The sequence below is a fragment of the Schistocerca nitens genome, chromosome 9, assembly GCF_023898315.1.
Source record: "Schistocerca nitens isolate TAMUIC-IGC-003100 chromosome 9, iqSchNite1.1, whole genome shotgun sequence".
NCBI lineage: Eukaryota > Metazoa > Arthropoda > Insecta > Orthoptera > Acrididae > Schistocerca > Schistocerca nitens.
This window is the reverse complement of record NC_064622.1, coordinates 149265415-149286011: the sequence shown is the minus strand read 5'-3', so window position 1 is coordinate 149286011 and position 20597 is coordinate 149265415. Positions and strand designations below refer to the sequence as shown.

The window sequence follows — 20597 nt, the reverse complement described above, 5'->3', positions numbered from 1 at the left end:
TATTTGTCCAAATTCTGAGTCACGAAACAAATTATTCTACACAAGCAGAAAAATGCTTGTATCGAAGCACAAGAAATGTGAAGCTTCACTGAAAAGTGGGCACCACCTGCCTCATTTATCTTCCTCAGCACCTTTAAAAACTTTCCAAAAAAATTTGACATGTGAACATATTTGTGCTTTATTTAATGTGCAACTCACCTCAAACTCCCACAAGCTCCCCTAACTGTAACTCACTCACACCCACTAATCCATCACTGTAAGTCACTTATCCCCATCCACTCCCCGTTGCCCTTTCTCACTCGCTCATTCAGCCCAGCTCATTGTCATTATCTCTTTGTGTCTCTCAGTCATTGTCTCCCACATCACAGCCACAGTCCCCTTCATTCTGTTCTACTACTACAGTTTCCTCTCACTGTCACTTTCTCCCTCTTGCTCTCTCTCTTACTGCTAATACCTCATTCCTTCCTTCCAACTGCTGCTGTCTCTTTTCACTGTCACTGTCTCTCTCTCCCTCATTGTCAATGACTTATACTGTCTCTCATTATCACTGGCTCTCACTCACTCCCACTTTCTCTTTTTCTTTATTCCTTCCCATGCCCCCTGGCACTGTCTCCTTCACTCCTTTCCTATTCCTGTTCTGTCACTGCCAACTATGTTCCACTGCCACTGTTTCCCTCTCTTTCTCTCACACTGCCACTGTCTCCTTCACCCTTCTATATACCTACTATCTTCCAGTATTTACACTTTTTCTGGCTCTTTTCCACTACCACTGCTTTCTCTTTCAGCACACAAATGCACGAAAATGTTTGAGTGTCAAAATTTTTTGGAAAATGTTTAACAGTGCTGAGGAAGGTAGAATGGGGCAGCTTGTACCCCACTTTTAGTCAAGTGTCTTTTAAATAAACAGGAATATATTCACATTTCTTGTTCTCTGATACGAACGTTTTTCTGTTGGTTCCCTTTTTCCCTGCTGCAGTAGGGTGTGCAAATCATATGAAATGAAATGTAGTGGTCAGTAAAATTTGGATGTTTACTTATGTGAAACTGAAATAATGCAGAACGAATTTTATATCTCATAACGGATTTTACATACAAAAAAAATTTTCATGTTCTTCAGTCTACAACTTGGGGTTCCCAGACAATAATGGGAGACATTTAACAGCATATTTCTCCATGCTTCGTTACTTTGTAAACTACATTTTCGTCTCACACCGGATTTTAAGTGTACAAGTAGGACAACTTTGAACCACTGTATCACATAAACGTATAAAAATATCAAGAAAATTTTCAAGGTTTTTCAGGATCGAGGTCTTAGGAATATATAGTTAAATTTTCAGCAATTTGCTGTGCACAGCCGTCTTGGAATCCTCGGATGGGTTTTGGTCCTCTGGTGACAGCGAAAATATACTATAAAAAAAACCTTTTTGTGGGGTTTTACGAGGAAGAGCCCATGAGCTAATGGTACCTCCATAAGTCCCATCAACTCCACCATAGATCAAATCAAACGCAAAAACAACCAACGGATTTTCTCAATTCGCCCAAACAAGAGAAAGTCTGCAACATTTATTCTTTGACCCTGTGCTATAGGATAGTGACACTCAGATGAGCCATTGATCCTTCTGTTGGATATACAAATGGTCCCTTGCCCGAGTGCAGTCGAAAACCTGGGCCACTGGAAATGTCATATTCCACCCGTCTGCTTTGACCTGAGACGTATTGGTGTTTAACGTAACTGTATCACGGTGTTTTCGAGTTGTTTTGTGTCTGTAGATGTCGTATTTTTGTATTTGATGGCACCCTCTGGTGGTGGATGTTGAGGTGTTGAGTTTAGCGTGTGGTATTGGGTTAATTTGTGTCTTGGTTATTACTGTGGTAACTTGGGTTTATTTGAGTCTGGGTAGTCAGTGCTGCTGAAAGTGCTTGCTTTGTTTACAACAAATTATTATAGTTTTTTTCTTTTGATTACGTGTTTTGTGCTTGGCGTTCGTCATCGTGTGTGTGGGTGGGGGGGGGGGGGAGGGGGGGAACCTACGTGATTTTGTTGGAGACTTTTGTTGGTAAGTAATTTTTGTTTTGGTTTTATCCAGTAGTGATTCTATTGTAGTAATTCTGTTGTTTTGTCTGCTTTATATTTCCGAGTTGTTAGGGTTTTGGTTTATGAGGTTTTTTTGTGAGTTATGCAGGTGTGTGATGTTTGTGATCGTGGTTTTTTTATTAGTGGTCTTCTAGTTGGTACTGAGAGCTGCGTTTGAGCTACATAGGTCAAGGGAAATGTCAGATTCCACTTTTCAGAGTTGCAAGTGTTGGTCTTTTGGTATCGAGGACTTCGTTTGAAATATATACGCCAAGAGAAATGTCCGAATCCGCTTTTTGGAATTGCAGTTGTTGGTTTTTTGGTATCGTGATGTTCATTTAGTTATATAGGTCTAGTGAGGTGTACGACTCTTGTTGGTTTTGTGGCTGTTGTGCCATGTCGTAAATTCAGATTCTCTTATAACATTTGTTTTCGGTTGGTTTGGTATTTTGTATTGCTATATATTTAGCCGGTTCCCACCCTAAGCCTCCTATTTCCCGCGGTTATCCTGTTAGTTTCATTTTATTGTTGGAGTGAGAGCTTGTGTCGATTTCAATTATGTTCGCCTTTGTTTGCATGTGCATGTAGTGACATCATTACTGTTTTGTATACGTTACAAGTAGGTGTTTCCGTCGTATTGATGACGTCATGGGTCAAAGCAGATGGGAGGAATCAGACGCTTCACTTGACCCTACCAATCACCGACAGAATGCGAGATACGAGCTCCCGGTGCTTTGGAACGTACTAGGAACACATGCTGCCGCATGCATACCTATTAAAAGAATCCCCAGGTGTAAAAAAAGGAAGCCTTACACAGTTCCTGTCCGCAAAACATCACAAATGTAAGTATGTCCACTAAAGTTGTAGATTTGAGAATTTGCCTATGGACAGTCATGAGGGCTCGTTAACTTGGCAGAAGTGAACATTGGGCACACCTCACTGACCTGGGCATGCAGAGGGCGCCTAGCGCGGCAGCGACCAGCGTGGTCTGCACGAGTGCGAAGGCGCCGAAGTTGCACATGACGACGGCGAAGTGCAGACCCTTGAGCGCGCGCAGCAGCACGTACGCGTTGGCGCCGAACAGCGTCGCTGCAAAGGCCGCCGCCGCGCCCCAGGCGTCGCTCTCAACGGGCCCTGCAAAAAGCAGCCCGCACACAATGACGTCACGGAGCACTGCCGCGGGAACACCACACCACGCTGCTCGGCCATTCAGATCCACACTCGGGAGCAGCTGAATTCCACACACCTACTTAGAGCCGTACACAGAGTACACTACTGGCCATTAACATTGCTACACCAAGAAGAAATGCAGATGATAAACGGGTAATCATTGGACAAATATATTGTACTAGAACTGACATTCGATTACATTTTCACGCAATCTGGGTGCATAGATCCTGAGAAATCAGTACCCAGAACAACCACATCTGGCCGTAATAACGGCCTTGATACGCCTGGGCATTGAGTCAAACAGAGCTTGGATGGCGTGTACCAGTACTGCTGCCCATGCAGCTTCAACACGATACCACAGTTCATCAACAGTAGCGACTGGCGTATTGTGACGAGCCAGTTGCTCGGCCACCACTGACCAGACGGTTTCAGTTAGTGAGAGATCTGGAGAATGTGCTGGCCATGACAGCATTCGAACATTTTCTGTGTCCAGAAAGGCCCGTACAGGACCTGCAATATGCGGTCGTGCATTATCCTGCTGAAATGTAGGGTTTCGCACGGATCGAATGAAGGGTAGAGCCACGGGTCGTAACACATCTGAAATGTAAAGTCCACTGCTCAAAGTGTTTCAATGCGAACAAGAGGTGACCGAGACGTGTAACCAATGGCATCCCATAGCATCACGCCGGGTGATACGACAGTATGGCGATGACGAATACACGCTTCCAATGTGCGTTCACCGCGATGTCGTCAAACACGGATGCGACCACCATGATGCTGTAAACAGAACCTAAATTCATCCGAAAAAATGACGTTTTGCCATTCGTGCACCCAGGTTTGTCGTTGAGTACACCATCGAAGGCGCTCATGTCTGTGATGCAGCGCCAAGGGTAACGGCAGCCATGGTCTCCAAGCTCATAGTCCATGCTGCTGCAAACGTCATCGAACTGTTCGTGCAGATGGTTGTTGTTTTGCAAACGTCCCCATCTGTTGACTCAGGGATCAAGACGTGGCTGCACGATCCGTTACAGCCATGCGATTAAGATGCCTGTCATCTCGACTCCTAGTGATACAAGGCTGTTGGGATCCAGCACGGCGTTCCGTATTACCCTCCTGAATCCACCGATTCCAGATTCTGCTAACAGTCATTGGATCTCGACCAACGCGAGCAGCAATGTCGCGATACGATAAACTGCAATCGTGATGGGCTACAATCCGACCTTTATCAAAGTCGGAAACGTGATGGTACGCATTCCTCCTCCTTACACGAGGCATCACAACAACGTTTCACTAGGCAACGCCGGTGAACTGCTGTTCGTGCATGAGAAATCGGTTGAAAACTTTCCTCATGTCAGGACGTTGTAGGTGTCGCCACCGGCGCCAACCTTCTGTGAATGCTCTGACAAGCTAATCATTTGCATATCACAGCATCTTCCTTCGCGTCTGTGGCACGTCATCTTCGTGGTATAGCAATTTTAATCGCCAGTAGTGTAGAAATATCTTTAGAGTGAGCATTTGGATGAGCAAAATAGATTTTGTGTTGTCAACATGTATTGCCAGTCTGTCCACATGATCGCGGGTCACCGTAGATTTGTCCGTAAAGTGCCTCCTCGATTTACAATACCATCACAGTATTATTAGTAAGGACAGATTCTCGTCGTAGGTGCCGTGGATGTGGCATAGACGTATCATAAACATCACAACAATTTGCATTCGATATCTGGAATAAACTAGTTTGAAGAGAAATGACGGAAACCAAGAAGTTGAAACTTTGAAAAGCTGGTCAGATGCGCCAACTTTTAGGTGTCTGTGTCAGCCATCGCAATTTTTCGATATTACGCGCACTTAATCGTATTGCCCAATCTGTTGTAGTAAATTTTTGCTGTTGTAGTATTGCAAGTGAACTTGATAGCAAGCCAGTGCCTTTGAAAGTGCCCGAAAACCACCGAATCTGCCGAATATTAGCGATTATAGCACCTACTTCGTCGATTTTTTCCAGTTTCTTTTCTTTTATTTTCCTCCCTTTTTTTAGGCTAACGCACATTTTTGCTTACTGGAAACATTTTGACGTATTTATTTAGCACAATTGATCCCACTACAGTACAGAATACGTAATAAGTGAATGATCGCTTGTTAAATGCACTACAAGGCCATGTGTATCCCACCTATTAAAAATACATATGACACGTTGCACTCTTCTCTCGCTCCCCTCCCCACCCAACCCACCACCACAAACCTCTTACCTCACCGTGCACTGCATGAACTTACAAAACCGTTGCTCCTCTAACATTTTATTTCAGCTCATGAGTGCAAATCCATTTAACAGCGCCAAGGGAAGTGGACGGCTATGATGGCATCTTTTGTAACAATAATAATGCTTGCTAATCAAATGATAAAGACAATAAATTGAAAGTAAAATTCAACAAAGTAGCTTGCTTTGAACTTCCCTTATACTTTTTTTTTTTATTATCAGTCTGTTATTTCTTATTGACTTACCTCCAAATCAGAATATACAACCTACGTCTGAGGATGCCAGAGTTATGAAAAAAATAAACGAAGCAATTGTTCTGTACAGTACCATACTTGTGCACAAAACGTATTTAAGATAAATGCTGAAATTTCATTCAGTGCAACATGTCAATTTTCCCACTATCGTGTACTTCACATATCTTCACATTCCTATTAACACACACACACACACACACACACACACACACACACACACACACACACATATATATATATATATATATATATATATATATATATATATATATATATTTTCTTCTCTATTCTGCAAAACATCGTCTCCGACAAAGAGTGTGGAATATTTTATGAACATTTTGCTTTTGAGTAAAACACGAGACTTTCTTCATCTAACATACTAACGCAGGTGAAGTATATCTTAGTTTAAAACAAACAAACTGGCCATCAATTACTCAGGTCTGAGGTATCGGAAATGTATAAAGAGGAAAAATGCCTAATTTCTACATCTTCACCTTTTCTGAAGTTCAACAAAAAGAAATGACCATTTTTCGAGCTGTGGACTAAAAAAGCCTTTTACGAGTATCAGTAACAAGAAATGACACATAATTTGCACAGACAACTGTAGATTTAAAACATTTATTCAAAATGCAACCCGACAGCACTGTACGCCAAAGTATTCTTACAATATAAACTTTTGCTTCTCCATGCTATATCTCTTTGTATCTGTACCAACAACTTAATCCAAATTGCTATTACGGATAACAAATGGTAAAAACGCCACAAATACGTGTAATGTAAGTAGTTTCGAACTCTGCAGAACGTATAAAGCAACAGCGGCATCCCGAGATACGTGACAATCCCAGGATAATGTTAACAACATGCACAGAAAGCAGTGCTCACTCCAGAGATTTTTCTACTCTATAGAACCATATCGAGGTGGGTGATCGTCCAGCCCTGGCAGAACTGCCTAAGGTGCGCCCAAAACTAACTTTTCGCAATATTTGCCAATTTTTTGCGTAGGCTTAATGAAAATGAAGCATTATCGAAAAATATTCCTTAAATGAACTATTCTGATGTAAAATATTGCACAAAATAAATTAAATTTACAATTAATGTACTAAATAAATCCATAAGAAACTGAAAATAAAAACAAAATTTACATCCTAATGGTTTTGGTAGCTATCGTACATTGGTTTACAGAATGAATCTGCACTCTACAGAGGAGTGTGCGCTTCTTTGTAACTTCCTGGTATTGACTTTGAAGCAGCGCTGTCTGAATGTAAAACAAAACGTCTCTGCAAGAAACAAAAGATTGTACAAAAGAATGGGCACATCCTAGGGTGCAGCAGCAAAAAAAGTTAAAACTACAGCTTGATCTTTCTGTCGCAATATGCTAGCCCTGTTTAATACAGATCTTCCCACGTGAAACTATGCTGATTTGGAGACAGACGTCTCTATTGCAAGCGGTTTCAAAGGCTATTGGGCTGATAATTCGAGTATCAGAAACCGCACACCAATTTCTTTATCGTCAACAGGAATTTGTTGTCCAATGAAAGGATTTTCCAAGGACCATTACCGATTAGTCTGGTTTTCACTTGGTCAGAGAGGTGAAATCAAATTTCATTACACATAAAATAGGCCTACCTTGTCGGGTTAAGTTCGTCACCGACAGTTTGTTAAGGAAGCACTCTTAATGCTTTATCAACTGGAAGTATAGCTTAACACGTGAAAAGGTAAGGCTTTAAGTTAAGGTCTTAAATACGGAACGATAAGACGTACGTTTAACACTTTATCTGTTGCAAAAGCCTCTATCTACCAGCAGTAGTTTTCTGCAAAATGTTGGCAACCGCTTCCCGAGTTCGAATTGAAGGCTTACGGTTACGCTTTGAAATGAAGACATCGCCATTGTACCGCCATTTTGTTATAAACTTATGAACACTACTTTTTGCAGGAATACTAGAGGTCGGGGATTGTTCACGAAACTTTTCACGGTTCTTCTTAAATGAACGGAAACATATGCACGCATCAAGAACACAGCCTGTCACTCTTTCAATACGACGCAAGTAGCATTCTCAAGCAACAACTGATCCTGTGACATATTAAACATTCTTGGAAGATCTGGCGAGCGTAAAACAGTAAAAATAGCAACATGTTGTTTGTATAGTAGGGCTGCTTTCATAATGGGCAGCCAAATGAAAACGAGACAGACGGAAAAAAGTAACTAAACGATTGATTATTTCAAAACTAATTGGTATAGCTTTTAATGCATTTATTCCACTGTGATACAAAGTGGTCAATGGTTTCGTGACAAAATATTCGCCGTTGCCTACGGAATCATGATTGTACCTAGGCTTGCACCTCTTTGTCAGAAGCGAGTCAACGGCCACGAGTATCTTTCTCCAGGGTGGAGAAAATATGGAAATCGCGTGGGTGACATGGGGAGGCCACCTGGATGTCGTTTCAAGTACACTGCGGAAGTTTCGCTGAAAAGCCGTTAGACATCCTTTATACTGCTGCGATCTCTAACCCTTCCGACTTAAACTCAGACATTCGTGGCCGTCGAGTTGCTTGGTGCGAAGAGGCCCACCTGGATACAAAAATGGATCCGTAGACAACCGCGAATACGTTGTCATGGAGGCACTGACCATTCTGTCTCACAACTGGATAAATGCATTAACAGTTGCGGTGATTAGTTTTGAAATAATCAAGAATTTATTTGCTTTTTTTCCATCTGTGTCGTTTTCATTTGACTGCCACTAATATCTTGGACATATTTTATAAGAATGATAACTACACTACTGGTCATTAAAATTGCTACACCATGAAGATGACGTGCTACAGACGCGAAATTTAACCGACAGGAAGAAGATGCTGTGATATGCAAATGGTTAGCTTTTCAGAGCATTCACAGAAGGTTGGCGCCGGTGGCGACACCTACAACGTGCTGACATGAGAAAAGTTTCCAACCGATTTCTCATACACAAACAGCAGTTCACCGGCGTTGCCTGGTGAAACGTTGTTGTGATGCCCCGTGTAAGGAGGAGAAATGCGTACCATCACGTTTCCGACTTTGATAAAGGTCGGATTGTAGCCCATCGCGATTGCAGTTTATCGAATCGCGACATTGCTGCTCGCGTTGGTCGAGATCCAATGACTGTTAGAAGAATATGGAATCGGTGGGTTCAGGAGGGTAATGCGGAACGCCGTGCTGGATCCCAACGGCCTCGTATCACTAGCAGTCGAGATGACAGGCATCTTATCCGCATGGCTGTAACGGATCGTACAGCCACGTCTCGATCCCTGAGTCAACAGATTGGGACGTTTGCAAGACAACAACCATCTGCACGAACAGTTCGACGACGTTCGCAGCAACATGGATTATCAACTCTGAGACCATGGCTGCGGTTACCCCTGACGTTGCATCACAGAAACGACGAGCCTGGGTGCACGAATGGCAAAACGTCATTTTTTCGGATGAATTTAGGTTCTGTTTACAGCATCATGATGGTCGCATCCGTGTTTGGCGACATCGCGGTGAACGCACATTGGAAGCGTGTATTCGTCACCGCCATACTGTCGTATCACCCGGCGTGATGGTATGGGGTGCCATTGGTTACACGTCTCGGTCACCTCTTGTTCGCATTGACGCCACTTTGAACAGTGGACGTTACATTTCAGATGTGCTACGACCCGTGGTTCTATCCTTCATTCGATCCCTGCAAAACCCTACATTTCAGCAGGATAATGCACGACCGCATGTTGCAGGTCCTGTACGGGCCTTTCTGGATACAGAAAATGTTCGACTGCTGCCCTGGTCAGCACATTCCCCAGATCTCTCACCAATTGAAAACTTCTGGTCAATGGTGGCCGAGCATCTGGCTCGCCACAATACGCCAGTCACTACTGTTGATGAACTGTGGTATCGTGTTGAAGCTGCATGGGCAGCTGTACCTGTACACGCCATCCAAGCTGTGTTTGACTCAATGCCCAGGCGTATCTAGGCCGTTATTACGGCCAGAGGTGTTTGTTCTGGGTACTGATTTACTCAAGATGTACGCACCCAAATGGCGTGAAAATGTAATCACATGTCAGTTCTAGTATAATATATTTGTCCAATGAATACCCGTTTATAATTTGCATTTCTTCTTGGGTTAGTATTTTTAATGGCCAGTAGTGTAAAATGCAGCAACTCACATAGGTCCAGTGTGGGCTGTTATTATTGTACAGTAGTGGAACTCTGTATTCTTATGCGTTAATGCAATTTATGCTACCAAAAATTAGTTCCAATTTTGGCCACCAGGTGCAATTCTTGCCCTGAGGATGCAAGAAAGATGTATGGAAATTTTTTTGTATATAATGGATGGAGAATGGGAGTTGGGCAGAAAAGGTCAAACAAGTGAGAAAGGTACAATGCTGATTCTATTATTCATAGACGCCTACACAGATTGTTCACGATGAGCTCTGGAGACGACGATGAGTTAAAGCGCTGTATAAAGGATAGTATGACCATCCTTTTCCCCACAGTTCAGGAAAGGCTGAAACTATGGTATGTGACATTAGCAGCAATTGTGGGCCCAAGCGTTACATGTGAAGAATAGGAAGTGTGGTGTATTTTCGAAGTTTTAAGTAGAATAATGCCTCGGTGCTCAGCTTTTGGCTATTCATTTCGAGGCGAAAATGGAGGAAAACAGTACAGAATTCCTTCTGAAGGGAGAGATGCAACAAGACGGAGAATATAGCAGAAAGGTTGCAGGAACTCGATTTAACCATTCGGTTAATTTTATTAATTTCTGGCCTTTTGTCTCGTTTCTACATTTCTGTTAGTTTCCAATCCATTCGAACAGCAAAAAAGTCAGAAGAGCTAATAGGATGGTTTAATGGTAATTTAATTACAAAATAGAGATTTTAGGGATAAAACTGCCACTGAATCACTAGCGGCGCAGTGGCCTAAAATGGCGGCCACTGGCAAGATGGCCATACTTTTCCTATACAGAGCTTTACGATGGGTAGCTGTACAGCGCCAGAATGGCACCTACCGACAAAAATTGGAACTACTTTATCTCCAGCGAAAATCGGTTCCGAATTAACATATTAGCATATCTAACAAGTTTCGCTATCATACGATAATAGCACCCCACACTGAACCTCCATGGCTAGCTGTACTTACACACAGTATTGCCGGTACTTGTTCCGTGTCGCTGGATGGATGAACACTGCAGAAATACAGCGCGTGTTTACCTATAAAAGGCTGTTTAATCTACCCAAGGCACGTACCAGCAGTGGTGGCTCGTGAGTATACATTCTGGGTGTTCACAAATTTCTAAATTCAGATGAATACGGGAGTATGAAATTACACTACTGGGCATTAAAATTGCTACACCAAGAAGAAATGCAGATGATAAACGGGTATTCATAGGACAAATAAATTATACTAGAACTGACATGTGATTATATTTTCAAATTTGGGAGAAATCAGTACCCGGAGCAACAACCTCTGGCCGTTATAACGGCCTAGATACGCCTGGGCATTGAGTCAAACACAGCTTGGATGGCGTGTACAGGTACAGCTGCCCATGCAACTTCAGCACGATACCACAGTTCATCAAGAGTAGTGACTGGCGTATTGTGACAAGCCAATTGCTCGGCCACCACTGAACAGACGTTTTCAATTGGTGAGAGATCTGGAGAATGTGCTGGCCAGGGCAGCAGTCGAACATTTTCTGTATCCAGAAAGGCCCGTACAGGACCTGCAACATGCGGTCGTGCATTATCCTACTAAAATGTAGGGTTTCGCAGGGATCGAATGAAGGGTAGAGTCACGGGTCGTAACACATCTAAAATGTAACGTCCACTGTTCGAAGTGCCCTCAATGCGAACAAGAGGTGACCGAGACGTGTAACCAATGGCACCCCATACCATCACGCCGGGTGATACGACAGTATGGCGATGACGAATACACGCTTCCAATGTGCGTTCAACGCGATGTCGCCAAACACGGATGCGACCATCATGATGCTCTAAACAGAACGTGGATTCATCCGAAAAAATGATGTTTTGCCATTCGTGCACCCAGGTTCGTCGTTAAGTACACCATCGCAGGCGCTCCTGTCTGTGATGCAGCGTCAAGGGTAACCACAGCCATGGTCTCCGAGCTGAGAGTCCATGCTGCTGCAAACGTCGTCGAACTGTTCGTGCAGATGGTTGTTGTCTTGCAAACGTCCCCATCTGTTCACCCTGGGATCGAGACGTGGCTGCACGATCCGTTACAAAAAATGGTTCAAATGGCTCTGAGCACTGTGGGACTTATGAGGTCATCAGTCCCCTCGAACTTAGAACAACTTAAACCTAAGTAACTTAAGGACATCACACACATCCATGCCCGAGGCAGGATTCGAAACTGCGACCGTAGCAGTCGCGCGGTTCCAGACTGCAGCGCCTAGAACCGCTTCGCCACACTGGCCGGCTGATCCGTTACAGCCATGCGGATAAGATGCCTGTCATCTCGACTGCTAGTGATACGAGGCCGTTGGGATCCAGCATGGCGTTCCGTATTACCCTCCTGAATCCACCGATTCCATATTCTGCTAACAGTCATTGGATCTCGACCAACCCCAGCAGCAATGTCGCGATACGATAAACCGCAATCGCGATAGGCTACAATCCGACCTTTATCAAAGTCGGAAACGTGATGGTACTCATTTCTCCTCCTTACACAAGGCATCAAAACAACGTTTCACCAGGCAACGCCGAACAACTGCTGTCTGTGTATGAGAAATCGGTTGGAAACTTTCCTCATGTCAGCACATTGTCTGTGTCGCCACCGGCGTCAACCTTGTGTGAATGCTCTGGAAAGCTAATCATTTGCATATCACAGCATCTTCTTCCAATCGGTTAAATTGCGCGTTTGTAGCACGTCATCTTCGTGGTGTAGCAATTTTAATTTCCAGTAGTGTAATAACATCTGCTGCATAACAGTTACGCTTATCACCATATTTATACAACTTCAGCCGCTGTCAATAGCAATAAGCATACCTTTGTGCAGAATTAAGTAAAGTTTATGGCAAGAACGAAATAATGTTTGACTTTTCAGTAATCTCTGTTTCGCATTTTTGTGTAAGTGGGAGTTTTCAAATTTTTATTTTTTTACACAAATGTACAGGACCTCTAATACATGTATTAGATAACGAATTAACTTCTGGGCTGAAAATCAGAAATTCGTACGTTGCACCCACACAACTTAGACTTATACACTTCTTTGTTAAGTGTTCGACTGTAGTCACGCTTATTTCATTTCGTTACTTCCTCAGACAATGAATCTGGTCTGCGAGGCTCTAGTTCCTTTGTGGCTAACTTTTCTTGGCAACTTTCTTTTCTGTTAGCACTTAAAATAGGTTCAACATAGTTCATGTTGGCAATGCGCAGGAAAGCCGATTCCTACACAGTAAACAACCAACCTCCATGATTAAATTCCCGTATTACTATCTACCAACTAGGCCACTTGATTAGAACACCGCTGAAACACCGTCCCCGACTCCACATTTAAGTGAATATCAGAGAAATCAGCGAGACAGCTTTTCGTGAACATTCATATATAGACGTGCAATGTGTGCCTACAGTACAGATAAACCTGACCCACCAGAATATCAAGAAAGCACGAATAAACGCTAGTCTCACAGTCGACAGTAATGTACTTTATGGTTCTCAGCGCCTCAAATGGATTACAGCACGACAAGATTCGAAACTTAATATGCTGTATATCATTCAGAATACCACAAAATAGGTTTTTCTATCAGTGTAACTGGATGTTCGATCTAATTTTGCTATATAGTGAGCGAATTGGCATATTTGAGGAATGTACTAATGTGTATCGGGATTTATGCCAAGCCGCGCGTGGTTAGCCGAGCGGTCTTAGGCGCTGCAGTCATGGACTGTGCGGCTGATCCCGGCGGAGGTTCGAGTGCTCCCTCGGGCATGGGTGTGTGTGTTGTCCTTAGTATAATTTAGGTTAAGTAGTGTGTAAGCTTAGGGACTGATGACCGTAGCAGTTTAGTCCCGTAAGATTTCACACACATTTTAACATTTATGCCAAGCGAACAGGGGTAAAAGTGCTGCAGTGTGCTAGACCTAGTGGCACTGACGTAAACTTGTAGTTGAGAAGTGCACACTGTTTATCAAATCCGTGTGTATTTGACCCGTAAGGCAATTACGTCAACCCAGTCGCGAATGCGCAAAAGCTCTTTAAAATGTGCACAACTAAACGTGTGATTGCGACCCTGATGCCAAGCTTCACCGAGTCTAGAGTAGCAATGTAGCATAGCGCGGTAGATTTAGTGCCGTACATTTGAGACTATGGCATCTACATGATGTTTCACAGCATTCAAAGGAAAATACCCAATAAATCCGCAAGGTGTCAAAAGCTAGGGTGTTCACGTGTTCCCATGTTCTTACACAACAGACGCCACTGCTTATCACTCGACAGTGTTGAGTCGTCCAAGGATACCAGTAGGTACACAGAAGTACCGGTACTTCTAGGTAACGAGTGCTTTCCTCTCGATGCCGTCCTTTTGTTTTTTCTTTTTTTTTCTTTTTTTTTTCTCTGTGCCTTTCAACTGATAGTTTTACTCATATCAGTGTTTTGTAGCAGGTATCGTATCGAATGATATTAATAATAATTTATAACACTTTTCAGTACCAGTTGTCGAAAACGTGTGATTTATTTACCACAACAAGTGTGTAAGATTTTTATTTTTGTTGTTGTTATCTTCAGTCCAGAGACTGGTTTGATGCAGCTCTCCATGCTACTTTATCCTGTGCAAGCTTCTTCATCTCCCAGTACCGACTGCAGCCTACATCCTTCTGAATCTGCTTAGTGTATTCATCTCTTGGTCTCCCTCTACGATTTTTACCCTCCACGCTGCCCTCCAATACTAAATGGTGATCCCTTGATGCCTCAGAACATGTCCTACCAACCGATCCCTTGTTCTAGTCAAGTTGTGCCACAAACTCCTCTTCTCCCCAATTCTATTCAATACCTCCACATTAGTTATGTGATCTACCCATCTAATCTTCAGCATTCTTCTGTAGCACCACATTTCGAAAGCTTATATTCTCTTCTTGTCTAAACTATTTATCGTCCACGTTTCACTTCCATACATGGCTACATTCCATACAAATACTTTCAGACACGACTTCCTGACATTTAAATCTATACTCGATGTTAACAAATTTCTCTTCTTCAGAAACGCTTTCCTTGCCACTGACAGTCTACATTTCATATCCTCTCTACTTCGACCATCATCAGTTATTTTGCTCCCCAAATAGCAAAACTCATTTACTACTTTAAGTGTCTCATTTCCTAATCTAATTCCCTCAGTATCACCCAACTTAATTCGACTACATTCCATTATCTTCGTTTTGCTTTTGTTGATGTTCATCTTATATCCTCCTTTCAAGACACTGTCCATTCCGTTCAACTGCTCTTCCAAGTCCTTTGCTGTCTCTGACAGAATTACGATGTCATCGGTGAACCTCAAAGTTTTTATTTCTTCTCCATGGATTTTAATACCTACTCCGAATTTTTCTTTTGTTTCCTTTAATGATTGCTCAATATACAGATTGAATAACATCGGGGAGAGGCTACAACCCTGTCTCACTCCCTTCCCAACCACTGCCTCCCTTTCATGCCCCTCGACTCTTATAACTGCCATCTGCTTTCTGTACAAATCGTAAAAAGCCTTTCGCTCTCTGTATTTGACCCCTGCCACCTTCAGAATTTGAAAGAGAGTATTCCAGTCAACATTGTCAAAAGCTTTCTCTATGTCTACAAATGCTAGAAACGTAGGTTTGCCTTTCCTTAATCCATTTTATTATTTACTCGAAATTTTGACTGCAAGACTCAGTTTCAACTTCTATTAGAGACAGTAAAAGTGACAATTTTTGAATATGAATTGCTAATATCTATGACAGTACTTGCAAATGTTAAAACGCGGGGTGCATGTAATACGAGGTCTGTTCAAAAAAATTCCGGAACTTTATCCACATAAGTTTTATACTCCTGCTGGATCGCGCGAAGCGCCGTCTAGGAATTTTCTTTTGTTTCGTCTATCGTAGCAAATCTTAGTCCTTTCAACGGGGTTTTCAACTTCGGAAATAAAAAAAAGGTCCGCGTGGGCCAGGTCTGGGGAGTACGGAAGACGAGGCAGCGCAGTGATTTCGGTTTTTTGTTCTATAGTCTCTCACCAACATGGATTAATGTGTGGGTACGTTATCGTGATGCAAGAGCCATGAACTGTCTCGCCACATTCCAGGCCGTTTTCTTCTCACATTTTCTCGCAGGCGTCACAACACGTTCCGGTAGTAGCATCGATTACCAGTTTGTCCCTGTGGCACGAATTCATGGTGAACTAATTCTTCAAACTCAAAGAAAACTAGCAGCAAGGCTCTGACGAGTGACCTGACCAACTATTTTTGGACTTGGAGAACCTTCCCCGCCCCATTGTGAAGATTGAACTTTGATCGCAAAATCATAACCGTTTGTTCATGAGACCCAGAAAACATTAGATACAGGCTCCCAGGTAGATGTCATTTTCCTTGACTTCCGGAAGGCGTTCGATACGGTTCCGCACTGTCGCCTGGTAAACAAAGTAAGAGCCTACGGAATATCACACCAGCTGTGTGGCTGGATTGAAGAGTTTGTAGCAAACAGAACACAGCATGTTGTTCTCAATGGAGAGACGTCTACGGACGTTAAAGTAACCACTGGCGTGCCGCAGGGGAATCTTATGGGACGATTGCTGTTCACAATATATATAAATGACCTAGTAGATAGTGTCGGAAGTTCCATGCGGCTTTTCGCGGATGATGCTGTAGTATACAGAGAATTTGCAGCATTAGAAAATTGCGACGAAATGCAGGAAGATCTGCAGCGGATAGGCACTTGGTGCAGGGAGTGGCAACTGACCCTTAACATAGACAAATGAAATGTATTGCGAATACATAGAAAAAAGGATCCTTTATCGTATGATTATATGATAGCGGAACAAACGCTGGTAGCAGTTACTTCGGTAAAATATCTGGGAGTATGTGTGCGGAACGATTTGAAGTGGAATGATCATATAAAATTAATTGTTGGTAAGGCGGGTACCACATTGAGATTCATTGGGAGAGTCCTTAGAAAATGTAGTCCATCAACAAAACAGGTGGCTTACAAAACACTCGTTCGACCTATACTTGAGTATTGCTCATCAGTGTGGGATCCGTACCAGATCGGGTTGACGGAGGAGATAGAAAAGATCCAAAGAAGAGCGGCGCGTTTCGTCACAAGGTTATTTGGTAAGCGTGATAGTGTTACGGAGATGTTTAGCAAATTCAAGTGGCAGACTCTGCAAGAGAGGCGCTCTGCATCGCGGTGTAGCTTGCTGTCCACGTTTCGAGAGGGTGCGTTTCTGGATAAGGTATTGAATATATTGCTTCCCCCTACTTATACCTCCCGAGGAGATCACGAATGTAGAATTAGAGAGATTCGAGCGCGCACGGAGGCTTTCCCGCAGTCGTTCTTCCAGCGAACCATACGCGACTGGAACAGGAAAGGGAGGTAATGACAGTGGCACGTAAAGTGCCCTCCGCCACACACCGTTCGGTGGCTTGCGGAGTATAAATGTAGATGTAGATGTAGACCCACGTCTCACCACCAATTATGATTCTTTTAATGAACATGTAGTTCTCATCTGCGCAATCGATATGCTATTCACAGATTACGTGGGACGAACTTGACGGCAATGTGAAGCATTCCAACATGCTGTGTCAGGATTTCATGACACGATTATACTGAAATGTACTATTCTTCTGCAATCTCTTTCAGTCAGTCTTCGATTGGCACGCAAAATTTCTTTGGTGTTCCTGACACGAGCGTCGTCGGTACACGTTGGAGGGCGTCCTGAACGACGGTCCCCTTAGCATCCGTCTGGCCATTTTAAAACTGTGTGAACCATTCGTATCACACGAGTACGGTTTAAGGGGGATAGGACGTCAAACGGGCCGACTTGGAGCAGGAGAGACACCACAGGACATTTTAATTTCCACTGTCTATACTTTTACAAATAAATTTATAAAACTTTGTCAGCATGACCAGGAAGGATTCAGGATTCATACTCATAGCAGTGGAAGCTCAAAAACGTAACAAAACACATTTTTTTTAAATGTGAATTTCATCATTTTTTCACTTACTACTGGCTGCATTTATTGCTATAGGTACACATTTCTTCCTAAGTAAGAGAGATTCTTCGATGATTTTTGCACAGCATACAAACTATAGTTACAGGTGTATGAAACTCTAGAAGTTATTTAATTTATGAAAAAATGAATGAACTGTTACATTTTAAACTTCATATTTAGAAAAAACTCAAGTTTTATAGTTATTTATCTCAATTTTTTCCACAGTTTTGTAATAGACTTGGAAAATTCTAGAGTTTTATACACCTGTAACTACTATTTGTATGCTATGAAAAATTCATCGAAGAATCTCTCTTACTTAGGAAGAAAAGTGTATCTATAGCAACAAATGCAGCCAGTAATAAGTGGAAAAAATGATGAAAAAAAAGGTATTTTTCTACGTTTTTGAACTTCCACTGCGATGAGTGTGAGTCATCAATCCTTCCTGGTCATGGTGACAAAGTTTTATGAATTTATTTGTAAAAGTATAGACAGTAGAAATTAAAATGTCCTGTGGTGACTCTCCTGCTCCAAGTCGGCCCGTTTGACGTCCTACCCCCCTTAAGCACTCATGACCGTAGGCTTCATGCATCATTAGGTGTGTCTCTGTAAAGGTTTTCCTGAGTTTCAGGCAAAATTTGATGCAGACGCGCTGTTGCTCTAACTCTCGCCATCTCGAAATTCGGAAACTGTGTGACACGACGTTCTACTCGACCAGAACTGACATACAACGAAACTTCCGGCACTTACACCTTAAACACAGACGTATGCAGGTATGCCAACCACATTTCGCTCCAACACACAATTGGCGCAAAATTACGAATGTTCCGGCCGGTGTGGCCATGCGGTTCTAGGCGCGTCAGTCTGGAACCGCGCGACCGCTACGGTCGCAGGTTCGAATCCTGCCTCGGGCATGGATGTGTGTGATGTCCTTAGGTTAGTTAGGTTTAAGTAGTTCTAGGTTCTAGGGGACTGATGACCACAGATGTTGAGTCCCGTAGTGCTCAGAGCCATTTGAACCATTTGAGCCACGAATGTTCCGAATTTTTTTTAACAGACCTTGTAGCTAATAGTAACGAGGGGAGTAGCTGTTGTCGAGAAAAATCACACAACAGTTAATATCACGTGCACTGCAATGAAAGTGCTAGTAAGTTACGTTGACTATTCATACATTAGTTATCCATAGCACGCATCTCACGAGTTCCGTTTTAAAGTTTTACAAGTATTCTCATAGCTATTAAAAATTCACTAGTACACATTTTCAGGACTATCTTAAGGGTTGGAAATTCGTACGGGGCTAGGAGACATTTTTTATACTTTTTAGTCTGTTTTACAAACAGGTTATATCAAAAAGTTTTTTACTGAAATAATTGTGATCAGAGATAAGTATAGATTCCACAAAACCCGATAAGGTAGGGGTCCCAAATTTCCCCAACTTGGTTCATTAGGACCTGCATAAGTCCTGAAAGGTTACGGAAAAAGCTGAAGATTGTTAATATTCCTGAATTTATGCTTCGATTGAAACAAAGTTACTATTAAATTGTTATAACATACTAAAGCCATAGGCGTCAACACTGCAAAAACAGAAAACAAAAAAAGTGTTCATAATTTCTTCCCCCACAAAAATTATCGATAGGACAATTAATTTAAATGTATGTTTTCGCTTTCTAACATTGCTCGGTAGTTTTACTACTGTGAATTACTTTAACGTCACGAACAAACAATCTTTTCAAGTTTTTTCACCCTTCCAAAGATGTGTACCATATGAATTTGTACGTCTGTGTTAGACAAACAGGATGTTTCTTGGTAACAAACTAAGCATTTCATGCAACGAACCCATCTCCCTTCCATTGCGTTATCCTGTATCAAAAAGGTAAAGTAATCCTTGAAAATAGCAAATAAAATCAGTGCTTAATAACAGTTCCAAAGTACGTGGGCGGGGCGAAAGAAGGAACTGCACGGGGGACGAAATTACGAGCTTCGACAGAATTACTATATCGGCCACTACGTCAATATAGAGCAAACCATCGACTGTAACGATTACACACCAGAAACTGCAACACACTGAAATAAAGCCCAATATGTGAAGAGAAGACAATGCTCAGACTAGGAATTGCAGTCTGTCAACTTGACTGCTACACTTACTCACCTCAGCATCAAAAAATGAATTCCTTCGTACACGCAAGCCACACATGCTCTACACAACAAACTCTCTCAAGAAAACAATTGACAGAGGTCACGCATGTATGCGCATCTAAGCATTTTTTACCATTTGTGGGCAACGAAAATTTCTAGGGGGGCGAAATTAGGAGCGGGAAGGTCTCTTACCTTACTTTTATAAGTATAGCACTTGTCACGCCGTACTACTATAGAGTAAAGTATTGATATGTTTCGTTCGATACGGCGTCCTTAGATTAGGGTGTCAATTTCATTTTCATTGAAAAAGGGGACATTTAAAATAAATTAGAGAAAAACCTGGGACGATGAAGAAAAAAAACGAGACATAAATATTGTATTCAAAATGGTTCAAATGGCTATGAGCACTATGGGACTCAACTGCTGTGGTCATCAGTCCCCTAGAACTTAAAACTACTTAAACCTAACTAACCTAAGGACATCACACACAGCCATGCCCGAGGCAGGATTCGAACCTGCG

The 20597-nt window shown here is 42.5% G+C and overlaps 1 protein-coding gene across 1 annotated transcript in view; it reads right to left on the bottom strand.

The window, feature by feature from the left end:
* The window catches only part of LOC126204063 (solute carrier family 35 member G1), a gene marked incomplete at its 5' end in the record, with an annotated part of 97389 nt that overhangs the window by 36347 nt on the left and 40445 nt on the right, over window positions 1-20597 (bottom strand). Inside the window, one exon of the mRNA XM_049938486.1 lies at window positions 3019-3208. Coding sequence (XP_049794443.1) covers window positions 3019-3208 — 190 coding nt within the window. The remainder of the gene's footprint in view (window positions 1-3018; window positions 3209-20597) is intronic.